The sequence below is a fragment of the Mauremys mutica genome, chromosome 12, assembly GCF_020497125.1.
Source record: "Mauremys mutica isolate MM-2020 ecotype Southern chromosome 12, ASM2049712v1, whole genome shotgun sequence".
Taxonomy (NCBI): domain Eukaryota; kingdom Metazoa; phylum Chordata; order Testudines; family Geoemydidae; genus Mauremys; species Mauremys mutica.
The window spans coordinates 62,306,108-62,328,053 of NC_059083.1; the positions used below are offsets into that span (position 1 = coordinate 62,306,108).

General features: G+C 46.3%; 1 protein-coding gene across 1 annotated transcript in view; it reads right to left on the reverse strand.

Annotated features, from left to right (window-relative positions):
* Window positions 1–3,565: 3,565 nt before the first annotated feature.
* LOC123346006 (heparan sulfate glucosamine 3-O-sulfotransferase 3B1-like) overlaps window positions 3,566–21,946 on the reverse strand; it is a 42,937-nt gene continuing 24,556 nt past the window's right edge. Inside the window, exon 2 of the mRNA XM_044983186.1 lies at window positions 3,566–8,365. Within this exon, the coding sequence (XP_044839121.1) occupies window positions 7,747–8,365 (619 nt within the window). The 3' untranslated portion in view covers window positions 3,566–7,746. The remainder of the gene's footprint in view (window positions 8,366–21,946) is intronic.

The following is a 21,946-nucleotide window of genomic DNA, read 5'->3' on the forward strand; positions in this document are numbered from 1 at the left end:
TTGGTCCAGAATTTGTCTCATGCCAAAAAGTTGCTTTCATGTATGCAATCTAAACCAAAGATCTGAGTGGCTACTTAGTCAAGGGCCTACCCCTCCCCAGGGTGTGCCAGGGTCAAGTGCTCACTCAGGCTCCAGTCATCCAATGGGGGGCAGACAGCATCAGCAGTTCTAGCTGGGCTTGTCCCTTCCAGGGTTCAGAGGAAACAAAAAGAAACCCGTCCTAAACAAGCCACCAGCCTTTCTCCCTCTACGGGCCTCGGGCAAGCCACAGTCCAACTCAAAGGCCTCTGGGCCGTCACCAGAAAGTGTCTTGTGGCAATTGTTTATTGTCTAGCCCACCTCTCTCTCCGGAAGCTCAGACGGTTCATAGGTATGGCTGCAGGCTCCACCCTTGACCGGACCTCTCCTCATGAGCTGGGAGATCAGATGTCTAGCCTCATCCTCCAGTCTCAACATGCTGGCCAGGGCCACTTGAGCCCACAGCACCGCCTTAACCCGTTCCTGTCTGGTGCAGGGTTTGTACACCCCTCACAGGGCCATAAGTCATCAGCTTTACCCTGACTTCCCTAATCAGCTTCCTACGCCAATTGCCATATAATAGCAATCACTACAGTCATCGCACCAAACGCTGCAGTATCGCATGATAAACTACAGCAGTGATACTTAGACCTCAGTGGTTCAGGAGCCAAAATGGCCATCAACATTACTCAAAAGAGCCTCAGTAGCGTGAATTCATTGTTTCATTTACTATAGTCTTGGTATTCTGACCAAGTGTTATTTTCTCAACTACAATTGGTTAATATCATAGTAAAAGCATCCTGATTGGCTAACACCTTAGACTGGTAATAATTAAATCACGCTGTTTTAATAGTATGTTCTGCAAACAGCCACAGGAGTCACCTGAACTACAGCGTCTCAGACAATCACCGTATCATTCGCACATCTCTCTCCATCAGGTCATCCATCTTCTTCCATTCCAGCTGATGTTTCTGAGCCTTGTCTCCTTTATCAGCACCCTCTGGCCACCCTATCTTTTGGGAAATCCCTTTAACACACCTCTCTTAGGAGCTTGCCTCTCCTTGCACTTAGTCTTTTCCTTGGTCTCCTCATTCCATTTAATGAAAGGACGCTGTGCTGAGCTGCATGACCTTGAAGGCCCTTTTCAAACAGGGAGACAGTCCTAGTTCCTCAAGCTATTTAGGCACCTATTTCCCACTGAAATCATTAGGAGATAGACACTTAAATACCTTTGAGGATCTAGGCAGAGTCTACTTGATCTTTCCATATCAGCTTATTAACCAGCACCTGGGGTCCCCTGTTGGTGGGATGGTTATCACCAAAGGTCACCTGTGTTTAGAGATGTCTTGTCCGAGTTTAGTTCTCCTTACAGAGGCAGTCCTGTTTGCCATCTTTTCCCCTGGGAGAAAGGAAGACCCAACAAGAGAGTTAGGTTGAGATTGGAAATTGTAGTTGGTCGGGGTTCATCTACCCTAGAAGTGCTACAGTGACACCAATGCAGCTGCATCGCTATAGCGCATGTGGTGAAGACTTTCTCTGCCGTCTGCATAATAAATAGCAACAGGTGGGTGCTACATTGGTAGGAGAAGCGCTCCTGCCAACATAGCGCTGTCCACACCGGCACTTAAGCCGGTGTAATTTATGTCGCTCAGGGGAGTGGCTTAATCTCACACACATCAGTTATATCGACATAACCTGTAGTGTAGACAAGCCCTGGGGCTCTGTCCAGTTCCTAGTGGACAAGCCCTCATGTCACAAAACTGCTCTCACAACTGCCCTCTACAAAGATGTCAGAGACTAAATGGACATGGGCCTGGAGCCTCACCCCCATTACTTTCAATGGAAGCGAGGATCTGGGCCATGGGGCCTCAGCTGTTTTGTCGATGCTGCTAGCAGTGAGACCATGCAGAAGCAGCTTGGTGTTCCCAGTCCTGGTTAAATAGAACAGTGGTTCCCAAACATTTTACTAAGGCAACCCACCAAATGCATTTTGTTTTGCAACCCACCCAGGGTGCAGATCCATGGCGGGGGGTCATAGGCCAGCATCCTTCTCCTCCTCACCCTGGTAGGAGGGCACCAACCACCCACAGCAGCACCCCCTCTCCCAGCACTGCAACCCTAATCCTGGCCGGGTGCAAAGGGGAGGCCCGGGCAAGGGTGTTTGGAGAGTCAGCCTGCCCTGCACTCATCCTACTGCAGCAGCACCTGCCTGATGGGGCTGGGCTCGGCTCTCTGCTCCAGGCATTGTGACCTAGCACACATGGTCACCGTGGATGAGTGGCACAGCCAAACACGAGTGGCACTGCAACCCTGTTGCAATGCCCAGAGTGGGGAGCCAGGCCTAGTCCCCAGGTGGGTCAAGATACACCATTTGGGAAACACTGAAATAGACGACTTTACTTTCTACTTCCCTTAATACAGCAAGTCTAACACCACTAAGGACTGGGTCCTGTTCCAGTGCAGTCAAGGGCAAAACTCCCATTGACACAGAACGGCGTCTAAGGAACATCAGCGATGCAATGAATACAGTAGAACCTCAGAGTTCCAAACACCTCGGGAATGGGGGTTATTCATAACTCTGAAATGTTCGTAACGCTGAACAAAACATCATGGTTGTTCTTTCAAAAGTTTACAACTGAACATTGACTTAATACAACTTTGAAAAATTTGCTATGCAGAAGAAAACGCTTTTTAAAAAAAAAAGTAGTTTATATTTAACACAGTACTGTACTGTATTTGGCTGGGGTTTTTTGGTTTGTTTCTTCGCTGTGTTGCTGCCTGATTGCATATTCCCAGTTCCAAATGAGGTGCGTGGTTGACTGGTCAGTTCGTAACTCTGAGGTTCTACTATATAGTGAATTATACACCTGATGCAACTCCCATTGACTATAATGGCAGTAGCATCAGATGCTAAATTCACTATGTGAATTACATCGTTGATGTTCCTGAGTTGCTGTGTCTGCATACTTACTGCGTATTACCGGCCAGGGCCTCCTCTATCCCTAGTGATAGAGAATGTATTTCTGTAACTCAATGCACTCAATCTACTGGCAAGAGGGACAAACTGTCCTATGATGCTCTCCTGCAAGGTGCTGAGCACCCTCACCTCCCATTGAAGAGCTAAGGGTCCACAACCTTTCCAGGATCAGGCCCTCAATGCTTAATTCTGCAACACTGAAGTCAACAGTTAATTGATCTCACTGATTTCAATGAGAGTTTGATCAGCCCTTATGGCTGCAATTCAACAAAGCACTTAAGAACCTGCTTACCCCATGGAAGCCCATCCCTATTCAATAAGGCCTCCCAGTTCAGGAATGCAGTCCTGTTCAGGAAGGGCACTTAAGCATATGATTACTTAATTGGGACTTAAGCACATGCTTCAGTGCTGAATTAAGGACTATATTCACACATGCAGCCTCCACTGACACTAATGGGAGTTGTCTACAAATATCTGGTGGCAGAATGCAACCCCAAATGCTACCAAAATAAGCATGGAACATGATGTCCTTTATTCACCTCCACGGGTTACAATGAAAACGAGCGTATCTATGATTTGGTAAAATATATTTTATTTTTTCATACAAAGAAATAGTATGAATTATCAGAATTTCATTTTCCTAGAAACATCTCTCTGTGTAAAATTAATTTGTGTTGTACATACCACAAAATACTTGATTTACATTTTTTTAATTCTTTTAAAAACAAATTGGCTATTCTATAGTACCATGTTACAGACAACACATCGCTAATATCTGTACTGCACTTCTGAATACAGGGCTGAATGAAACTCAGCCATAAATTAATGTTACAATGTGAAAAAAGAAAATCTAACCACACCTCTGAGTTTAACGGATTATTCTTCTTGAAGAAAACAAAACACGATGATAGCATTGAGTCCATTATTAGCAACCCAGATGCATACTACAGGGAATCCAATCTTGGTTGCCATATTGCTTAGGTAAGGCCTTTTATATTAATTGGTCTCATATAAACTTCATTACAAAGGCTGTTCAGCCAGGATTAGCAATTTGCTTAAGGTATTCAGAGTATCAAACACCATATATTTCTATAATCCAACATGGTTGCCTCATGAAACCATTCAGTACCAAGGTTTGATTATACCAACTAAGCCAACAGCCTGGTGAATTTTGTACAGTTCAGAAAGGCATCAGGAGATCAAAAATTGTTACAAAGAAAGCAATATACAGAGAGATCAGGACACCTAAATCCTCCAGTATATATATAAAAAAACCAACCTAAGGAAATAGAGGTGAAATGAAGAAATGGTAAAGTGATAAATACCTGAAGTTTGCCACGTACTGGAAGAAATGGGATCACATGGTTGGACAATGTTGTCACTTCACCAGAAAGTGACTCTGGTTTCATGAAAGCTGAGTGAACAGTTGGAGAGTGACCATGCAGGGCCACCAGAGTGCAAAGCTTAATTCAACACACTGCATAAGTTCTGCATTAGGAAGACGCCGGGATTCAAGTTCTATAATAACTAGTGTCCTAGGATGCTGCTTTACAAGATCTAAAGCTTTTTTCTGCAATCATTCAAGACCCTCAAGCTAGCAGGCCCTTATGGTAAATTGAATATGCTAGTATATTTATCACTCAGTAGTAGAGGTGGACCCCAAGACCAGCGGTCCATGGTGAAAGCCTGGGCCCCAAACACACATTCATCCAAATGCCCCTTGAGTTTTCATCTCTGTTTTGCAACCCAGGGCTCTCTCTGCACTACAGTAATGAAGATGCCACACTCTCTATTGTGGCTTTTCACAGTATTGGCTAATGTGTCATTCAGCTGATGGAACTGCCTATGGCAAAACAATACTGTTTCACGGGCGAGATTTCACCTTTCCTTGGAGTGGGAAAAGCTTGGAGGAAAAAACCAAATCAAAGGTTGCACTATGCTCTAAAACTGACCAAAATTAGACTGTCATTATAGAGCTTGATACTGCAAAGTGCTAAGCATCACCCTGCTGGGATTTGAGGGTGCTCTCATATACTTGTCTTTCTCCTCTCCCACTGACCTGGGTATGGCCCCCTCCCCCACATTTCCCAGTGACAGGAGAGCTGGGACAGGGGAACCTTTTGACTCTGGATCTACCTTTATTTGCCATGACATTACACTGCTCTCGTAAACAAGTTAAAATTCCCTGTTAGTCATTAGGTTAAACTAAGCACCCTTGGGGTTTAGAATGGGAGCAGATGCATCCACATTTCAAGGGGCAGCATTTTACTGCAAACCTCTGTTACAGGCAGAGGGCTGGCTTCTGCTCTCAGTACCATTAGTGTAAGTGAGGTCAGAGCTGGACCCGGCCAGAGCAACATGGGCCTGTTAACTGAATGGTTTGGAAGGAAAGTTATTGCATCTGCATGTCCATCATTAAGCAGCTGTAGTGGACAGCTGTATAGGACAAACAAGAGCAAGGAGGCTGTTAAAGTAAAAGCAACATCTGAGGAATGTTATATGACAACCACCACCACAGCTGGGTATTGTTTAGTAATCTGGTATTATAATGGAGGGGTTGCTGATCAGGCGTGGCCACTGGCGTCTTCAGCCTGGTGCTAAGATATATTGGTGACACATATGAAACCAACATATCAACATAATGAAATCATGTATCTTTTACCCATTTGCTGTTGCTGTAGCATTATACATGCAGTTGTCTAGCATTTTATTACATTGCACATATATTACTTGTTTACTTACACAGTAACATCATAAGGTTTATTTAGCAAATACCTTGCTGCTCCCACTACGTAGTATTTATAGACATTCCTGCACACTGTATGAAAGGTGCAATTAATAGCTTGTTTAATCTACATTCAGGGTTAAACTGAAGTCAAAACCAGCCATGTGGACCCTGTAGTTGCCCTGGAACAATGGTATGGCCCTGCTTTAATTAAATTCAATGGGAATTAGGATCGGGATTTTCTGCAGTTACCCTCGTCACTAAGAGGTCCCTTAGAGATGGGTGAACCTCAGGCGGTGAGGATAGACACCCAAAGTTTGTGGAGATTATCCACACCACCGAAGCCTGCAAATTTGGCCAGAATTCTAGTGAGAATCAGATTCATTCACTCACTGCTAGTTTCTGCCAGGGCTATACATTCTGCAAGAACAGCTATTCTGGGAGTGGGTCAACATTTCTGGTTCCACTCCTGGCCTGACACCAGAAACTTCAGGGAGCAGAAACGCTCCTCTGAACAGCTCAGCTCCTCAAAAACTGTTTGGTTCAAACTACAAGTAAAACATTGGGTTCTTATTTTAACTGGTTGTCCCATCCTTGCTTATGTATTTAAATGATCAACGGTTACACCTCTGAGTAAAGAGCAGGCTGGACTAATATCAGAGCCCTGTGTGATTCAGGGTCTTATTTTCCAAGTATTTAGGGTGAATGTACCGCATGTGAAATGAGAGACCAGTGGCAGTAGATGCAGGCAAGTACTATGCAAGTGTCCCTAAGTAGTCCTACAGATTCATCTGAATCCTGCCTGGTAACATCCCCTCCCAATTCCAGGTAGAGGCCTGTTCTGGACAGAGATTCTTGATGAAGTAGTAGACCAAAATGTAAGGTGGACAAGACAACATCCACTGGGAATAAGGCTGAAGCCCCCCCTCACCCATCCCCACACAGTCATTGCACTGGTGACCTACCTCAGATCCCCAGCTGTGCATGGACTCACTGTGTCCCCTACCCACGCCTCGGGGGACACTAAATCAGTGACAGACTCATACCCTGGCTTTTGCTAATGGCTCCTGTGGTTCTATTGATTTCTTTGGTGTGTCTAAGCAGATGCTCTGCCTGCATGTTCGACTCTAGTGCGTTTTAAAATGGGTTCCGTACAAGGTGAGTGTATACATGTAGGAGCTGAAGTGCATTTACTACGGCATAGTTCCACCCAGCACTAAGCATTTCACATCTTTAATAAGAATAATAAAGTTTTTAAAAAAATGCATAGAGTCCCCACCCAGGAAACCTGTTTGGGCCAGTAGGGGGAGCTTCTCCTTGTTTAAAAAACAAAACAAAAACAGAGTGATAAGACTGCTCCTCCTTTACAGCAAAATCTCATGCTATAGGTGCTCCTTTTGCTCTTTTCCAAAGGAGCACCTTATGCACCAAGCAACACTTGGGGAAACAGAAGCAAGCAGAAGTCTCCCAGCAGTATGGCTGGGGAGTGTGGATACTGATGGATTTTGCACATTATAATGTCTCTGTAAAGCAGCTGCTGTGTTCGGCATAAGCATCTGAGCTTCAAAAAGCGGCACAGCCTCTCCCGCCCCTACTGTTATTCGGAAGGCAGGAAGGAACCGATCTCATGCAAAAGGTAGGGGAACAGATACTAGGGAGTTAGAAGATGACAAGTAAATGTTTATAAAGGCCTAATACCCGTAACGAAAATAAAATTGTGCTTTTTTGCCCCCTTCCTTTTTAATACTAATTTCCTCTAGGTAAATGGAAACACCATCATTTACAAACCAAACAAAATAAAAAGACCAATATTAGAATTAAACACCATGGAATGTTTAAAAGAAAAAAGGTTATGGGCTAATATTCTAGACAGTGTGGTTAGGCAGCTTAGTGAATTAATTACTTAAAAATTAAAAATAAATTATTATAAAATAGATTTCTGTACATTTTACATACACACACATATATCTTTATAGAAGCAAGCTGCACCATGGGGTAATTACAAGGAGACACTGTCGTGCCAGCCTCAGTCCCAGCCGAAGTCGTGCCCAGTCATCTGGTAGAACTTCATGTTGAAAGGCCTGTAGAACTCCCGCAGTCTCTGCACCACCTCTCTGTCTATATTGGGGTGGGTCCTGCCTTTTGTTTTCCCCAGGCAGTGGGGTTTGCTGCTGCCTTCAGCTTTCTTCAGGCAGGGGAAGCCCTTGGTTTTGTTGAAGTAGAAGTGTTTGTCCGTGATGATCCTTTTAAGGCCCAGAAAGTCCTGGACCCTGCCCAGCTCCCCGGCAGGGTCGCTGATCAGCCTCTCCCCGCTGACGAAGAGGATCTGCCCAATGGGGAAGTAGAGAAGCCAGTTCTCCAGGTGCTTGGCGTAGATGCCGATCTGGATGGCGCTCCACGAGGTGTCGATCAGGCCTGTAGTCCTGTTTTTGAAGGTCAGGCTCTCAAAGGTGGGGATATCGGGCTTCTTTGAGAGAGTCTGCGTGTAATCGGAGATGGCTCGGGTCACGGGATCCCGCACCACCACGATGAGCTTGGTGCCCTTTGACATGGCGGAGATTCGAGCAGGCGCTTCCTTAGTGACAAAGTAGCTGGGAGTTTTCTCCATGGTGATCTGCCCATCCAGGGTTCTGGGCATCAGGTCTCTGCCAAGAAAACAAATGCACTGGTTAGGACAGCAGGATAACTCATCCCTTGCAATGTAACCTTTATGGGCCCTGCTACCAGCATAAGTCCTATCAGTGAGACTTGCAAATACACAAAGTATTCAGGCACGAGGTTAGACTCCTGGCAATTATACCACAGTAGTAATTCATGTTCTGTGTTCAGCTTGCTTTAAAGAGGCTAGTCCACCTCCAGGGGGTGTGAATTAGCTGCAGCCTTGAAACTACATCAGTTCAACAAAATAGAATTGAAATATATTCATCAGAAAAAGCTGGCGCACAGAGGAAAAGAATCATTCACCCTCGGGTGCTATGCAGATTGCCTGGCCCAAAGGAAAATCCTATTTCCCTATTACTTTGCTCTTGTAAAGGTTACTGGGCTTAATTTCTAATGGGAAACCCATTGCTCTTCTCTTTTGTAACACTACACTGGGAAGTTTTCTAATGTGCATCACAAGAGAGACCATCGCTTCCTCGTGAAACATAAAGCATGTACAATTGCGTGCAAGGCAGCAAGTTGAATAAACAACTGCACGCTGACTTGTCAGCATCAGGTCCACCATGTGTACTCAGCGGAAGAGGCCTCTTAAAGTCTCTCAATTCTCTTTCCCTCTAGACCCCCTGAAAGTGCACGATTGTTTCCTATAATACTTGTACAGCACCTAACACAACAAGGTCCTGGTCCACAACACACACATAATAAAAAACAACAACTCCTGTTGACTTCAATGGGAGCCATGATCATGAACCCAAGGGAAAAACTTGAGCCCTGTGTTTTAATATCACGTAGTGTGAATGTATAACAGCAAGAAAATCCTTAGCCTAGGACAATAGCTTCTGTGCGTTTTGGCTAGTAATTGTTTGTATAAATTATACCCATTCCCAGAATACTTAACTCCTTGATGCCATGTATCAAATCCACTGTAACTTGTGTCCTACTAATAGAAAACACAAGTGAAAAAACAGATCTCTTCAAAAGGCAGTATCCCACATACCTCTTAGGCATTCCACCCACTAAGCTCAAACATATTGAAACATCATAAGGAAGGCGCACTGGGGCTCTGTAATTTAACATGCCAAATGTTTTCACATCTATGTGCTCCTCTTTCATCATAGGCAAGATTTGCTTAGGTGCACTCTAGGAAACCCACGCCACTTAAGCCCACAATAGGTCTGTGCAAAGTGGCAAGAGGCAACACCTCTGTGAGGGCAGCTAGTCTTTGCCCCTACTGGGTGCTGTGGGAAAGGTTTCTGTACCAGCTTTCCATAGGTCAGCATGTAGGGCAATGATGGGGCAGGCCAGTGGAAATGCTGTCAGATCCATGTTTAAATGGATGTTGTGTCCTACCATGCAAGCAGCCAGAGGAAGTGGATTTCACCTCTCTCAGGTCCTTGCATTTCATCCACAGCAAGGCCTAACTCCACATGCTTCATACAGGTGCAGTGCTTTTTACTCATCGCATGCCATGCCTGATCACTGGTGCCAGATGGAACCTGTGCTGCTCTATCAAATTCCCAGGGTGAGTGAGTCTCCAAAAAACACTCTGCCAGGTAGAGTGATTTTCAGGAGAAGCTGCTCTCCAACTGGCGAATCCCATAAAAGGTCTGTTTTCTAAGCCAATCACAAAACATAGCAGGCCAATAATGGCACAGCCAACAACTACTGAATCTCATCAGAGCTGAGGCTGAATTTGATAGGCCACTTGTTCACCAATGTCTGAGGTTTTTTTTTTTTGTTTGAGGAAACTGATCCTGATCTCCATAGCCTGTGCTGGCTGTCTTCTGGCTTAAGATGTTGGTTTTGACTTATGAAGCCCCTACTGGCCTGGGAGCTACCTATCTAGGAGATGGTTCACCCCGCGACCTACTGCAGCAGCTGCGGTTGGCGGAGATGCCTACGTTGAAGCCCCTTTGGAAGCAGAAAGAGGAGTCTGTTAGTGTGCTGGACCTTGGGAACTCCCTTTCTCCCCAGGTTTGAGAGAGCCAGAGCTAATTAGCCTTCAAGGCATGGTAGAAGGCCTGCTTTTTCTCCCTGGAGGAGATAAGTAGTCTCCATCTCTTCCTGTCTTCAAGATCGGATGCTTTTCTGGAAGAGATGCTTTAGCCAAGCAAGTTATTGGGCTCAACACAGAGTAACTGGGTAAAATTTAAGGGCTGGTGTTATAAGGAGGACAGACTAGATGATCTAATGGTCCCTGCTGGCCTTAGCTCTGCAAATCTAGGAAGGGCTTGGCAGTGGTGGTGTGTAGAACTCTTGGATTGCACAGGAGGGGGAAGTAGAAGGAATCTATTTTTATGATATTTATGGTGTTGCTGGGTCAGTTGATCCAAGCGGAGAGGAAGTGACGGGGTGTTTATTTAGTTTGTTTTCTAAAAGAACATCCAGGGCACCAAGAACACTGGACAAGTGCTCCATTACGCTTTGTAAAAATCTAAAATAAATAACTAATAGATCGCCTCTGGCAGGTACAGCAATTAAATCCACAGGCCTTTGGGATACTGGAAAAGAGGGATTCACTGGGAGAAGAATCATAAGTCTCATGGTCTCGTGGCCTCCTACCTTTACAGATGTACATCCACCTCCCAGTAGACTTACAAAAGAGCCACAACTGGCCAGAACCAGAATTCACGTGAAGTGCTGCTGACACACCTTAGCTCTTGTTGGCTTCAGAGTAAGCTGAGGGTGTTCAGTTCCTTACAGGATTAGCTCAAGAGAGTTTCAAAGCAAAGTTGTCTGGGCTCCCCCTACTGGATCTGCAGTGGCATTTTGCGGAAAGATGGTGTTTCTAGAGCTATGAACTTCTCTGTTGAAATGCTGGCACAGGTACAATAGCAGCAGCCAAATAGATTCACAATGTGCCTTCCTCTGCATGTAAAAAACCCAAAGTCTGTTCTTTGCCAGTGAAGAAGAATAAAACTGGTAGGGAGAGAAATGTGATTGTCAAGCTTTTCAGAAGGTATTCCAGGCAAAGAAGAGTAAGAATAAAGACTCTCTCAACATGCATTAGAGTTGTTGAAAGTGCCACCAGGATCTAGTTCCAAAGCAAAGCTTTCCCACTATGCGCTGACACTCTGTTGTATACTGGTAGCGTCCCAAGACCACCAACAGAATCAGAGATTGTCTCACAGGGTCTGCCTTGTTTTAAAAGGCAGCGTACAAAGCAAAAGGACAACAATTGCATTTGATGGACAATGAAGCCTGTTGAGACTAAGATGGGTCTGAACATTGGATTAAGACAGCCTCATGCTTTGGGAAAATTAAGATCTGTATCTAGGTCCAACTTTGATGTTCTGTCCCATCTCTAGCAGAGATCTACATACGGGTCTTCCATGCTTTCCTAAACAGGAGAGTCGCTGGCTTGCTTGCGACTAAACAGGGGAAGCATCAAAGTCACAGGACTACAGGTTTACCAGATGGCCTGAGATTTACACAGGTGGAGGAGTAGCTAATGCTTGTTGATACCTAGCTTAACTAATAATAGATCATGATGATTCCGAGGTGAGCCACCATCTGATTCATGGGTATATACCAAGGGCAAACTGGTTTCATCATGGCACTAAGGGACCAATCCCTACACACACTGAAGTCCACAGTGAAACTCTTGTTGGCTTTGGTGCAAGTAGGAGTTGGCCCAAGTCGTACAGTCTAGTCGCTCTGAAAGGGACTGATCCCAGAGCTGCAGGAACAGCAAGAGCAAACTAAATCAGCGGAGAAGCATCATTGGAGAGAAGAAAATCAGAAGAGACAGTGGTCAGAAGAACTGCTGTAGCAGACACATGTTGGCAGGCTGTAACCCATCAGGATGAAAGGAGGGGAATCGAACTTTGCCCCACTATTGCTGATCTGCTGTGCATAAAGGCTAAAGAGGCTAATGTGCTGCCCGGATGGCTCTGTAATGTATTCTACAACTACTCCTCGTTTCTAATACACAGGTGCAGCTCATGGAGACTATAGGGTCCTGCCTTGACCTGCAGAAGATGTACATCCAAGTTAAAGATCTGGGTAGCTTCAATCTGCTCTGTTTTGTGCAAATGGGTGTGGCTCCTGATAAACTTAACACAGGGGGAGATAATGAAAGGGGACTTAGCCATTGGCAACCTTAATACCCTTTTACACCCTTGACAACCTCTCCCATACTCTTTGGTTGGGCAAGGTTTGGGCGCCCGATGCTTTCAGAAAGCTAACCACAAATCCCACCCGTGGCAGTTCCCAGCCACCCCTCGTACAAACACCAGAGCACACTGGGCCAGACCCTCAGCTGGTAGAAGGTTGAATAGGTCCATTGACATCAGTGGATCTATGGCAACTGACACCAACCAAGATTTGGCCCTTAAAGCTTCCATGGAAGAGAGTCTTGGCAAAGCCATGAAGTGGCTGTGTGAGCAGAGAGATGAATTTTCCACAGGCAGAGAGCAGAGCACCTAACTCCGAGCTCTTAACATGTCAGGGAAGACAGAATTAAAAAAGCTTTTCCTGTAATGAATATTTGTTCAGCAAAGCTTCACCCATCGTAGGCGAAGTGATGGGCTTACCCTAAAGATGGATTGGCCTACTTTACCTATTAACCACTTACATTAATCTAAGAATGAATAAAGAGAGCCTAACCGCTCTAATCCCCAGGCCCTTTGCAGGCCCCAATCTTTATGAATAAAGCAAGCGCACATAAATGTTTAAAACAAACAAAAAAACCCTCTGCTGAAACTGCAGCATTTTCAACACAAACTCTTCCGATCTGAAAGACGGAGAGAGATAAATTTACGAAGTCGCAATGACAGGTGGCCACGTGGTAATCCAATCCCCGACGCCTAATGCCCTTCGTGGCAGCTTTTTGTCCGCACAAAGGGACTCTGAACTAATCTGTTGACACTTCTCAATAAAGAATATCCAGATAGGCTATTGTCAGTGGGAGGGGGTGGGTGGATGAGGGAAGGTTTACAAACTGTTGAGCTGTTATTCGTTTGTATCGAGTCGGCAGGTACAAGAGATCTACGTTTGTAAGAGAGACAAAAGCTTTCCCCAAGGGTAGCAAGGGGGTATGTGACTGACTAGCTAAACCGATGGAACAGAAGCATGTCAGGGCTGGTGTAGTGATCCTTCCTGGGCCTATTCCGGGGGGGGTGGAGGGGGACCATAAATGTAAGAAAGTTGGGTGTGTTGGAGTAGAGGAGGATGAGTGGAAAGCTAAACCTGACTAGAAAAAAAACATTTCTGAATCTAGGCAGCATGCAGAGCCCAGTGAAAACATGTGGCATGGATTCTATCCAATACAATTATCGCTCGAGTGGTTCTTATGGTCAGGAATCTGATCTGGAGGTGCATCAGCAACATCCACAGCATGGCAGATTTTAGCTTTAAGAGTGTCTCCTCCCCTCCTGCATATGTTCATAGAGATTGTATTCATCTCTGGCGAAGTCTGAGGCGAGCATTTCATTTTAGCCCGCTATTTCTGGCTGATCACCTCCCATGTCATATTTACACTGTACAAATATTGTTTTCCTGCCTCTCTAGGTTTCTGTCCACAAAGCCACATTTTGCACGGGGCAGGTTCTCTGCAGTATTTTGGAGATGCTATGAGAGTGGAAACTGAGTAAGCACCTTTCTGGGGTTGCCAATGGGGTGGGGCAGCTGCAGTGGGTGCAGAACTGGAGGTGCCTGCTCCTATGCCTCTCTTTCTGAAGTCTCTGGCACAGAGACCTATTGGGGCACGTCAGAGAGGGGAGAAGGAGCAGACAAAGTGTGATGTGCTTCTGCAATTGTCAGAGGAGACCTTCCAATTGGAAAGCAGCATATAACCCAACCCCAGACACTTCCGCTTGAGACAGCTTTGAGCATGGGCTTGGGAGAAAAGAACTCCTGTATTCTAATTCCAGCTCTGTTCCAGGTGACCTTGGTCAATCACCTCCCTGCTCTGTGCCTCCGTTTCCCAAAACAAGGATTATAATGCCTGTCTCATGGAGGGAGAGGGATGAGAAGAAACAGGTTGTATTTTGAGTGGTTTGAAGATGAAGAGAACTATTTAAATATTATTTGGATAAGCATGAATGGCCCAGATCCTCAAAAGGTATTTAGGTGCCTAATTACCATTTAGTACAATGGGAGTTAGGTCCCTAGCTACCTGTGAGGATCTGGGTCTAAATGCCTGGATGCTTATTAACCTCTTGAGCCTGTAAAACTGGGCAGGAAATCATGCTCTCTTGCAAAATTTACAGCTCTCCCCGCTTCAGCTCAGGCTACAGCCACAATGAGAATCACCTTTTTGTGCTGTATTTCCAGACTTCTCCTCCAGCTGTTCCCTGGAAGGAAGAGACCGAGGCCAAAGAAAAATTGAAAAGAAAAAAAAGAGAGAGAATCAGGCAAATTATTTTGGGCTTCAACAACATTGAGTTCAAATGAATCTGGATTACAGGCCTGAACCTGCCTGTCTACACTGCAGGCCAGATTCAGAATACCCAGGCAGTTTTTGCTTAATTTTTAGTGATGGGAGACATGACAAATGTTTTTAAAAAAGAGCAGACAGCAACCTGATATTTCCTATGGAAGGTGCTCAGGCACCCTGATGGACTGTCTAAAAACCCAACTAGATTAGACTGAAGGTTCGTGTTCTTAGCAAAATCCCCTGCAACCACTTCCAACCAAAGGCTTCAGAAGACCAGCTGAGATGTGCAGAACATCTGAACTTCAGACGTCATTTATGACAAGGGAAAGGCTGGCCTTGAGGCGGCTAAAATCAGCCTGAACATAACACTTCCTAAAGCTGCAGTGTAGATCTGTACAGCATCTGTAGCCTTAAATGGTGGGGGAGGGATGTAAAACTTGACACACGACAAACCAAAGCACCCTAAGTTACAGGCTGCTTTTGAAAAACTGGGCCTTAACTTCTCTCTGTGGATAATACTTCCCTAGCTCCTGGGACGTGTTGCCAGGACAAACTGGTTACTGTTTGGTAAGTGCACAGATACTATAGAGATGAATGGAGAGCAGGAAACCCCTTAAATAAAGCGCTTCTCCCCATCCTCCTTTGCAGGGCCGCAGTGGGGAAAGGTAGAGTTGTGGGGTACTCCTTTTAGGGATTTATAGAGCACTAGCCAGCGTCGTCCCTAGGTGATAACAGCAAGGAGGTGTGAGGCAAATAAAAATGGTCTCTGTGCTCAGCTTACTAGGGTTTGGTCACTTGTATTTTTTTGCTTTGTTCCAATCCTTTATGACACAATGAACCACTCCACGTTAACGAACTAGGCTGCAGGTGCAACAGAGGGGAAAACTCTGTAAGGAAACAGAACTCCGCTTCAGGCTTTGAAAGGTTATCTCCAGCAGGGAAGTGAGGGAAAGGCTTCGGAGATTGACAGCATTCTTTCTTGTGCCTTACGCTAACCAAATCAGGGCCACCACCATCCTCTGCTTGGAACTGGTGGGCAAAGGGAGGGGTGAGACAGTGCTGTAGAACCTCTGTCATCTTAATGGAGACATATTATTTTGGAAGCAAAAATAAACTTCTTGGATGCTCCAGTTTCACATACCGAGTTATCTTCACCCACTGGGAAATTAAATGAGCTCCCCCCATCTCCCTTCATTTGCATTATGAATATTTCTTTAGGTGAAACACTCTTTAACGGTTCGGTTCCATCCTCTCCCTGCACTGCTAGCTCTCACAGCAAAGGGGAAACAGAAGTGGCTTTAGAGGACCATCGGGAATATAAATTTAGCTCAGAAGAGCATGTTCAACTGGGGGCCCGGGAAGATTTGGAGACACTGTGAAAGGGGAGGGGGGGAGACTATCCCCATTGCTGGCACCAAGCAGCTTTGCTTTACATTTCATCCACTTTGCCAGGGCGATAACCAGTTGTTCCGAGTCTCCAAGATAGCAGGTTGCTGACAGGAAGTGGGAGAAATTTACAACAGTTATCAACGGAGCTGAGGGCTAGATTAAAAAAAGCTGTAACAGGGCCCGATAAACAAGAGAGCACTGGAAAAAAAACTTGGAAGCTGAAAATACCCAATGCAGCAAGACAGCTTAATACCAGCCTTTGTCTTTAAAATCCAGTATCAGTCTCTTGTTTGCTGCACACTTTATTGCAGGTAGGTCATTTGCCAGCTTCTGTAGAGAATGAAACCAAGACTATTCTCCTTTAACCCTGGCTGCAGCTTGCAAGCAGAGACCCCATCCTTCCAACTCACCCTGATTTAAATGACAGCAGAAGATACCCAGCACCCTGCAGGAGCCAGCCCCAGTCTCTAGCTAATGTGGATGCTAAGGGAGAGGGCCCAAGCACAAGAGCCGAGAGTCGTACTGAAACACATACTCCTGGGTTTCTTTTAGCCCTACTCCACCCTCCTGCAGCTGGGGCTGGGCCTGATCCAGCATGGCGCTGATCTCAGCGGGAGCTGAAGATGCTCAGCAGCTTGCAGGACTAGGCACAGCTTCGCTGGGATGTCCAGCGTTACAGGGGGTTTTGAAAGACTTCATGGGAAGAGTCAGGAGCTGAATGCAATAAAGACGATTTACTGCCAGGTTTAAACTTCTGGCACATGTGATTGTTTCTGACATCACAAGTAAGTTTTGAATGAGCTAAGCAGCTTCAAGACAGACTCCAATGTCAGGGAAAGATGGTCTGGTCTGAGCATGGCTTGAGGGGAGGGGGAGGAAATCACAAAGGAGTTTGCAGGGGGAGTTTTGAAAATCCTATGAGAAATGAGCTTCCTTTGGAGCTTACGCAGGTGACGAGGCCCAGGACAGGAGGGTTAAGGAAAGGAGTTGCTGATTGCCTTTTGAACGGAAGAGACCTGTGTACCTGGAAACCACAGTTGGCTCAGTAGGACTTACCCTGTGCCATCCCTTCTCCTCCTCACCCCAGCAGGTTAAATCTGCCAAGCATTTCTCAACTTGAAAGGGACACCAACCCCTTTTAGAGACGACAGGGAGGAAGTGACACTGCTAGGCTTCAAAAACAGCAGCAGCTTGACAAGCGCACCAAGTGAGAGGAGCACCCTGGGCTCATTCTGCAGGGACGTGAATGTGGTATTAGAGACATTGTTTAACTTGCACAACTGCCTTAGAATCATAGGACTGGAAGGGACCTCGAGAGGTCATCTAGTCCAGTCCCCTGCACTCATGGCAGGACTAAGTATTATATGCTTAATATGCACCATGTTTGTTATTAGGCTCCAGAGCTGGACTCCCGAGGCCTTAAATAACATGGGATCCCAATGTCCCTGAACTCGGGGTGGGGCAAGGAGGCATCTCTGACACCCTAACAAGAATGTGCCAATGGTACAGCTCTTTCTAATTAGAGCTTGTGTTTGAGTTCGCGCTAGCACTGGAATCTGTTCTGAAAGCAAGTATCAGAGGGGTAGCCGTGTTAGTCTGGATCTGTAAAAGCAGCAAAGAGTCCTGTGGCACCTTATGGACTAACAGACGACGAAGTGGGTATTCACTCACGAAAGCTCATGCTCCAATACGTCTGTTAGTCTATAAGGTGCCATGGGACTCTCTGCTGCTTGTTCTGAAAGCAAGATCTCAGCTTTGCAGACGGAGCCAATCTCTACCAATCTAGACGTTTCTTTCCCCATCCCCACCTCTTCCCAGTATACAGAGGCACTAATAACCAGGCTGGTTACTTTAACAAGCTGCATGGGGTTGCCAACTTTCTACTAGCACAAAACCAAACAACCCTGCCCCGCCTCTCCTCCAAGGCCCTGCTCTCCCCACCCTCACTCACTTATTTTCACTGGGATGGGGCAGGGGCTTGGGGTGCAGGAGGGAGGGAGTGTTCTGGCTGGGGGTACAGACTCTGGGGTGGGGCCAGGGATGAGGAGTTTAGGGTGCAGGAGGGGGCTCTGGGCTGGGGAGGTGGAGCTGAGGGGTTTAGAGTATGGGAGGGGGCTCTGGGCAGAGGGTTGGGATGTGGGAGGGTGTATGGGCTCTGGGCAGGGGCCAGAAATGAGGGGTTCAGGAGGAGGATCCAGGCTGGGGCTGAGGAGGAGGGATTTGGGGTGCAGGAGGGGGGTCGGGCTGGGGCAGGGGGTGTGGATGGCTTTTGCTCTCAGGCCTGACCTACCCTTAAAAGGTTTTCCCAGTATAACTATTTTTGTCAGGGGTGTGGCTGTTGACTGAAGTAGTTATACCAGTAAAGGCTTAGCATGGATGCAGTTACGTGGGTACAACTCATTCTCCTTCCCCTCCTAGAAGGAGTTATATCAGTGTAAGCAAAACCACTTTTACACAAGTATAACTGCATCCACCCTCGAAGGGGAGTTGCCACTTTAATTACAGGATAGCTAAAACTTTCTAACTCAGAAAAGGCCTCAGAGTAGCTCCTGAAGAGCCTGGGTTCCCCCACCCCCACATCACCAACAGAAACTTATTTAAAATCTATCCAGTAGGGGTTGTGGTCTGTTTCTAAAGTCACTGCGTAAAGGTGCATCAATGACTCTCCCCAGGCTCTGGGTGGGGGTAGAAATTCAGCTAAAACAGAACTACCTTATCCCCTCCCCCACACCTTCACCCACTAGCAAAGGGCTTCTTTTGAGGTGCTAAGGTGTTTGGATAGCGTTTTTCCTCTTCTCCTCCAGTTACCAGCCAAGAATCTGGAAGCATAACATGCGGGGAACCTCGGGGAGGAAGCCTCTTCCTAGGGGATGTGCAGCCCAGTTTTACATGCCAACACTTGGATGCTCAAAGCAGCCCTCTCAAACCCAACCTCTTGCCTGTCAGTGTGCCATCTTCTCCCACTGCCGCCTTAAGCGTGGTAGTCAGCTGTGACTACAGAGCAGTTTGGAGATTGCACGTGCCAGTCAAAGAGAAGCATGGCCATGTGGCTGGGAGTGGGGAGAATTTTCTTGGTGGCCTCCTTCTCCACGACTTTAACCACCCTGTGATTAACAACTGGGCAAGGTGGGCCCAAATCACCACCACTCTGCGCAGGCGGCATTTCCAGCTGCTGTGCACAGCTATACGATGGTGTGGTGTAAGGCACTGAAGAATCAGGACTTCCTTTTGGGGAGGGGGAGAGTTCTGATCCTTTTATCCTGTTTCTCAACAGGAGATTCAATGGAGCAAGCAAAAATTCTCTTTCCTCCCAGCTGCTTCTTCACTAGAGCCGGTCGAGACGTTCAGGGGACCCTGCCGGCTCATTAAAAAGGAGGCTCCCTCTATGTAAGCACCGCAGCCTCTTTCTGTTCTTGTACTTAAAAGCACTGAACTTCCACTAAATAATTATCTTCCTTTCTTGGTGGGGGCAGCACTTTACACATCAAAAGCCTTCTTTGGAGAGGCCTACTATCATTTTAGATGAAGTGGTAAATATTCTGTTCACTCCAGTTATAGTTATAATCCCATTAGTGAGGCCCCGAGAAAGCAATGGCATTATCAGCTAGTGAGCATCACTGAGGATCCCCCCCCCCCGGGGGGAGGGGAGGGAGCACATGGCAGAAGGCAAGTAAAGAAGTGAAAGTAACAAAAGATGCATTTGCCAGCTCCACTTCCCCCCGCCCCCGAAAGATCTGATCTCCATTGTCCTGATGCTTCAATGGTGCTTTGCTCTGAAAGTTAAAAAAAAAAAAAAAAGGCTTTTAAGTGCAGCAAGGGGCAGGCTGAAATGAGCATCTTATTCGTTTTGGTTACCTCCAGCTTCCTTTCCTTCTTTGCAGGAAGGACTCTCCCCCACCCCCCCATTCCCTCCCCCAGGGTGGCAGATCCACTTAACAAAGAGCACCAGTTCCTGTTCCTGGTGGGGGTGGGAAGGGAACCAGGGGGTAGTGCTTAGATTAAAAGCTAATTGCTGTTTATGGATGAGTTCTTTAGAATATTTCTCATCATTATCAGACTTCACTGCCCACTGGCTAAAATCAGATGAAATTAGAGTGATCTGTCTATTTCCTTTTAAAAAAAAACACAGGCTTCTTGTGCTAAAGGGGGTGGTTACTGGGAAACAGAAGTTAAAGAAACCCTCTAAACCCAGCAGGAAACATGATGGAGCTAAATGGCAAACTAGGATCAGCTGAAAGAGCCTTTAGCCCCAGGGACAGCTGCCTGGATCAAGCTTTTGGGGGGTTTGTTTTTTTAATTCTGTAAGAAGTTGGCTGTTAATACCTTGTGTATTAAAAAAAATTACTTGGACTTTTGCCCCTTCATCAATACTCTGATTACCACCCCCCCCCCCATGTACTCCTCCCCCTACAATGGGTATGTCTGTCTGTCTACACAACAGCCGGGAGCTCCGATTCCCAGCTTGGGCAGACGTACACACGCTAGTTCCGTTTGAGCTGGTGCCTACATAGAGCAGCGTGGCTACATTGGTATGGGCAGGAGCTTGGGCTGGCGACCTGTGTATGGACCAGGCAGGGATGGGAGGGGGGAAATTCGACTCTTGGAATTAGCCCACTGCAGCCACCCTGCTATTTTTAGCACACTACCTTGAGTTGAACTAGTGCAGATACATCTACCTGAACTGGGACCTGTGGCTCCAGCTGCTGTGTAGAGGTACAGGTTACTGTGTGTTCCCTGGCTTCATGGACATTAATATTAATCCCTCCTGACCATCAACAACATCTTAGATTTCTTTGTACAATATTCCTGACTCCACCTCCTCCAACCGTGTTTCAGCCTAGTGCACAAACAGGCCTGATTCTGATCGGTAACACTGATTTCAGCGGATATAAATTGGTAGAGTGGTGTAAATTTTGAGTGACTGGGTGGTTCTCACCCCATGTTATTAAAGGGAGTTCATTATTCCAGTCGCCTCCTGGATTTCTGGTGCAAACATAAGGGTAATAGGTTTTATTCTTAGAAAACAACTGCTGAGCTCTGAATCTCTGGAGAAACAATTCTGGACTTGTGCAAAACACATTTTTGTGTTTGTCTACAGAGACTCAGTGCTTGACTCCAGTGAAACCACGTTTAAGGCCTTTATTAGGATTTTAATGTTAGGACAACAGCATAGGAGACAAAAATAGCAAAAACTGCTAGTCAGTTTCCCTTCCCTCAAAATCCGTAACATTGACTTAATGTTAACCATTTACTGAAAGGACTGTGTAGTTGTGTTGCCATCATTACAGCAGTAGCCCTGTTCCTTGAGCTGTGAGGCTATCACAAACACAGATATAACAGGAGCCAGTGGTCAGAAGTTTAAGTGGGAGCAGTTCAGACTAGAAACAAGGCATAACTTTCTATCAGTGAGAGTAATTAGCCACTGGAACAGCTTCCCAGGGGTTGGGAAGATTCCACATCACTGGCAAGGTTTCAATCAAGCTTGGATGTTTTTTGTGATCAGTGCTCTAGTTCAAACAGGAATTCATTGATTCAGAGATGTACTGGCAGGAGTGGCTCAACTTACTGACCCTGCGAGCTGAATACAATCATCTTCAGACGTTTGAGAGCTGGGAGACTCACACAAACTGCCCCATGGGGCAACACCTGCTGGGGTGTGGGGCTTCTTCCCCAATGCCCTCCCCCCCACACACACAGGACTAAGCCCCCCTATTCCTCCATCCCTGCAGGGCAAAAGCCTAGAGCTCCTCCCTGCCCAGTCTTGTGGGTGGAGAACAAGGGGGGCTCTGGTAGTCGC